Raw genomic sequence first — 2,881 nt, forward strand, 5'->3', positions numbered from 1 at the left:
GTGTTGTAGAATGTGCTTCGTAAAGTGCAAAAAAGAATCAACTTCATCTTTTTTATTTTTTGATTTTGGTATCACTGGCACTCCCATAGTCCATCCAAACAGGTGATATCATTTTCTGATCCGCCCAGAAAGTCCACATCTAGGCATCCCAACTCTTTAAATTCCTGCTTGTCTTCTTCTTCTTCTTCTTTTTACTTTGAGATGCCCATCTACACCCATACGTACGTACTACTCACATTTGTCTGTGGTTTTTTAATTATTAGAGTCATTGTCGACTATCTTATGTTCTATGAATTTAAAATGCAAAATCCCATTTCATATTGTCTTTTTAGTGTCTTTTTTTTATGTGTCTTTCAAATGAAAACCTATATTTTTATTGCATCAGATCCAAAAATGGCTAGTATTAAGAGATTGCCTTATTCTCATTTTGATAGTTTGTCAAAGAAATTTTAGATATATTATTTGGTTCCGTAAATCACTTTCAACTAACACTTTTAAAAGAGAATCTTGCAGGGAGCTGCCGTTATGACCCTTTTATCGTCGTCGATCAACGCCTACCCCCTTCCTCAAGAGCCAACATCCCAGGCCACTTGGTTAAAGGAGGACGGAAAACAGGCAAAATGGGGGGGGGGAAAGAACCGGAACACGCGGAAAAACACTCTGATCTCATCAATAATTAAGAAGGCTTGGGAATCATAGATCCCTCGCCTCTAAGCCTATCGACGGACTGCAGTCTCAACCTCTCAGTGCTCTCACTATTCGTGAGGCCACGAAGTTGCCACAAGATTCAAACTTGACTACTACTGTTACGACTTTTGAGTCGGTTAAAGCTATTATTCCAGATGGATCGTCTCTCACACGCCAAGGAAAAGCAACTGTCTCGCTCAAGAAATTGCTAGGACCGGCCCTTGAGTAATCCCTCTTTGTGCACCCAAGCTCTATCCATGAGGCTGAGCTGCTGCTGCATCTGCATGCATGCTTGTTAGCCTCTTTTGTTCTCTCCCCTTGTATCCTTTTGTCCTCTAGCAAAAAAAAAAACATAAATAAATTTATTGAAGGTATAATTATACTGACTTTCATACACTACTTATATAAATGTTTTCAAATGTGATAACCATCTCCTTTTAACTTTATATAATCTGTTTTGCTTCTCCCTTTGTTAACAAATAACAGTAGTTAATTTTTTTATAATACCCAAAATGCCCTTCCAATGTACCCCCTCCCCTCCTCTCTCGCTCCTTTCTCTTGTCTCTCCTCGGTCATATGGCAGTTGAACCCCATCTCTCTTCTTTCTCACTCTCATCCTTCTCTCTGGTTCTGCCATGGCCAAACCAATGATAGCCCCTTGTTCGGCGGGCTCATCCACTGCCTATTTTCTCATCGAAAGAGGGATAAAAGCAAAAAAATGTCAAATATCTTTCAACATGATTCTAGATATAGGTTGGAGGCGTAAACTTCAGTTAGTCAACTCCACCTAACGACTTAATAAGATTTTTGAAGATAATAGTGATATAACAGTGTTTATATTTTCATATAATATAAAAGAAATTATAGTTGCATGCATTATTGCCCTGTCCTCCAAATTTTGCCTCCTTCAAAAAGCCATTCATGACTTATTCATGGCGGGCACGGTGCCTTTCCTAAAGTAGGAAGAATCATATAAAGAAGACTAAAGTGAAAAATGTCCAAAATAGAAAGTTTTGTTAACAAAGATTCTTTACGTACTCAAAGCTTGGAAGAACACCACATCAACCAGAAAGCACAACCAAACCAAAACTTCAAAAACAAAAGAAAAGAAAACCACCTCACTAATATTATCTAGCACACAACTGCATGCCTAACATGATGAGAAGAAGAAAAATTTACACTACTATATTCATACAGATTTTTTATGCACAAAATCATATAGATTGGCGCGATCGTCAACAATTATATTATTGCTGAACCATAACTACTTGTTGTTGAGCTCCTATCCTGATTTCTTCCTTCATCTTTCTTATGAACTCATCAAATTTCCTGTTCAGTTCTTCTGTACTCATGAACCCGTTACCTTCTTCTTCTTCTTCTTCTTGGATTCTGAAGACACCATCAATAACCATCTCTTTCTGATCACTCTCTTCATCTTCAACACTTGGATTATTAATTCCACCTACTTGTGCTTCTTGTTCTTCCTTAACCAAGTCTTCATCACTTTTCTCTTTTTCTTCTTCTGGAAGAGAACCTTCTAGAGGCTCAGCACGATCTATGGAAATTTCTTTCTCCAGAAAGGAATCGGTATCTGGCTCTGGTCTCTTGAATAACAACTGGTTGCTGTGATCACACGCAGGTGAAGAACTGATGAGGCCAGAGGTCTTGGCAATGAACACTAGGATTCCATTGAAAATGAGAAAAATGCAGTTTTTGTCCATCATGTGGCTTAAGAGTTGGAAGTTGGTCAAGGAGTGGAAGGAGGAAGAAAACCATGAGGCATAGGAAAATAAGAAGGAAAACACATAAACTGAGAGCAGCAACTGTGTGGCTTTCTTCACAAACTCAGAGTTTATGAATTTAGTCACAGTCTGTTGATCCATTCTCTCTCTCTCTCTCTCTCTCTATGAGAAATGTGACTTATTTGAAGGGAAGGTTTGGAGAAGTTAGAACTGATTTGGTGGGTGGGTAATGAAGAACAATGAAGGGCGGATCTGTATATATAGCCATAGAGGGGTGAAAGTTAGTGGGTAGAATGACAAAAATGCCCTTGGTTAGGCCAGAATGTGGAGGCAAAGAGAAGACTCTTTTATTATTATTGTTATTATTACTACTTAGGGTTTGTTGGGGCAGGAAAGTGGGGCGTGAGAAAGTCATACGATGGGATGGACAACTCTGGAGGCTGCCAGGTGGA

At 38.9% G+C, this 2,881-nt stretch overlaps 1 protein-coding gene across 1 annotated transcript; it reads right to left on the reverse strand.

Moving 5' to 3' along the window:
• Positions 1–1,675: 1,675 nt before the first annotated feature.
• Positions 1,676–2,655, reverse strand: LOC127811966 (uncharacterized). The gene has a single exon (XM_052352189.1). It carries the CDS (start codon positions 2,568–2,570, stop codon positions 1,935–1,937), a length of 636 nt encoding a protein of 211 aa, XP_052208149.1. The 5' UTR covers positions 2,571–2,655; the 3' UTR covers positions 1,676–1,934.
• Positions 2,656–2,881: the final 226 nt, after the last annotated feature.

Source organism: Diospyros lotus, chromosome 10 (assembly GCF_014633365.1).
Source record: "Diospyros lotus cultivar Yz01 chromosome 10, ASM1463336v1, whole genome shotgun sequence".
In the NCBI taxonomy this organism is placed as follows: Eukaryota; Viridiplantae; Streptophyta; class Magnoliopsida; order Ericales; family Ebenaceae; genus Diospyros; species Diospyros lotus.

Coding starts and splice junctions, on each gene's coding strand:
- LOC127811966 (XM_052352189.1), bottom strand. CDS start 2,570: ATGGATCAACAGACTGTGACTAAATTCATAAACTCTGAGTTTGTGAAG.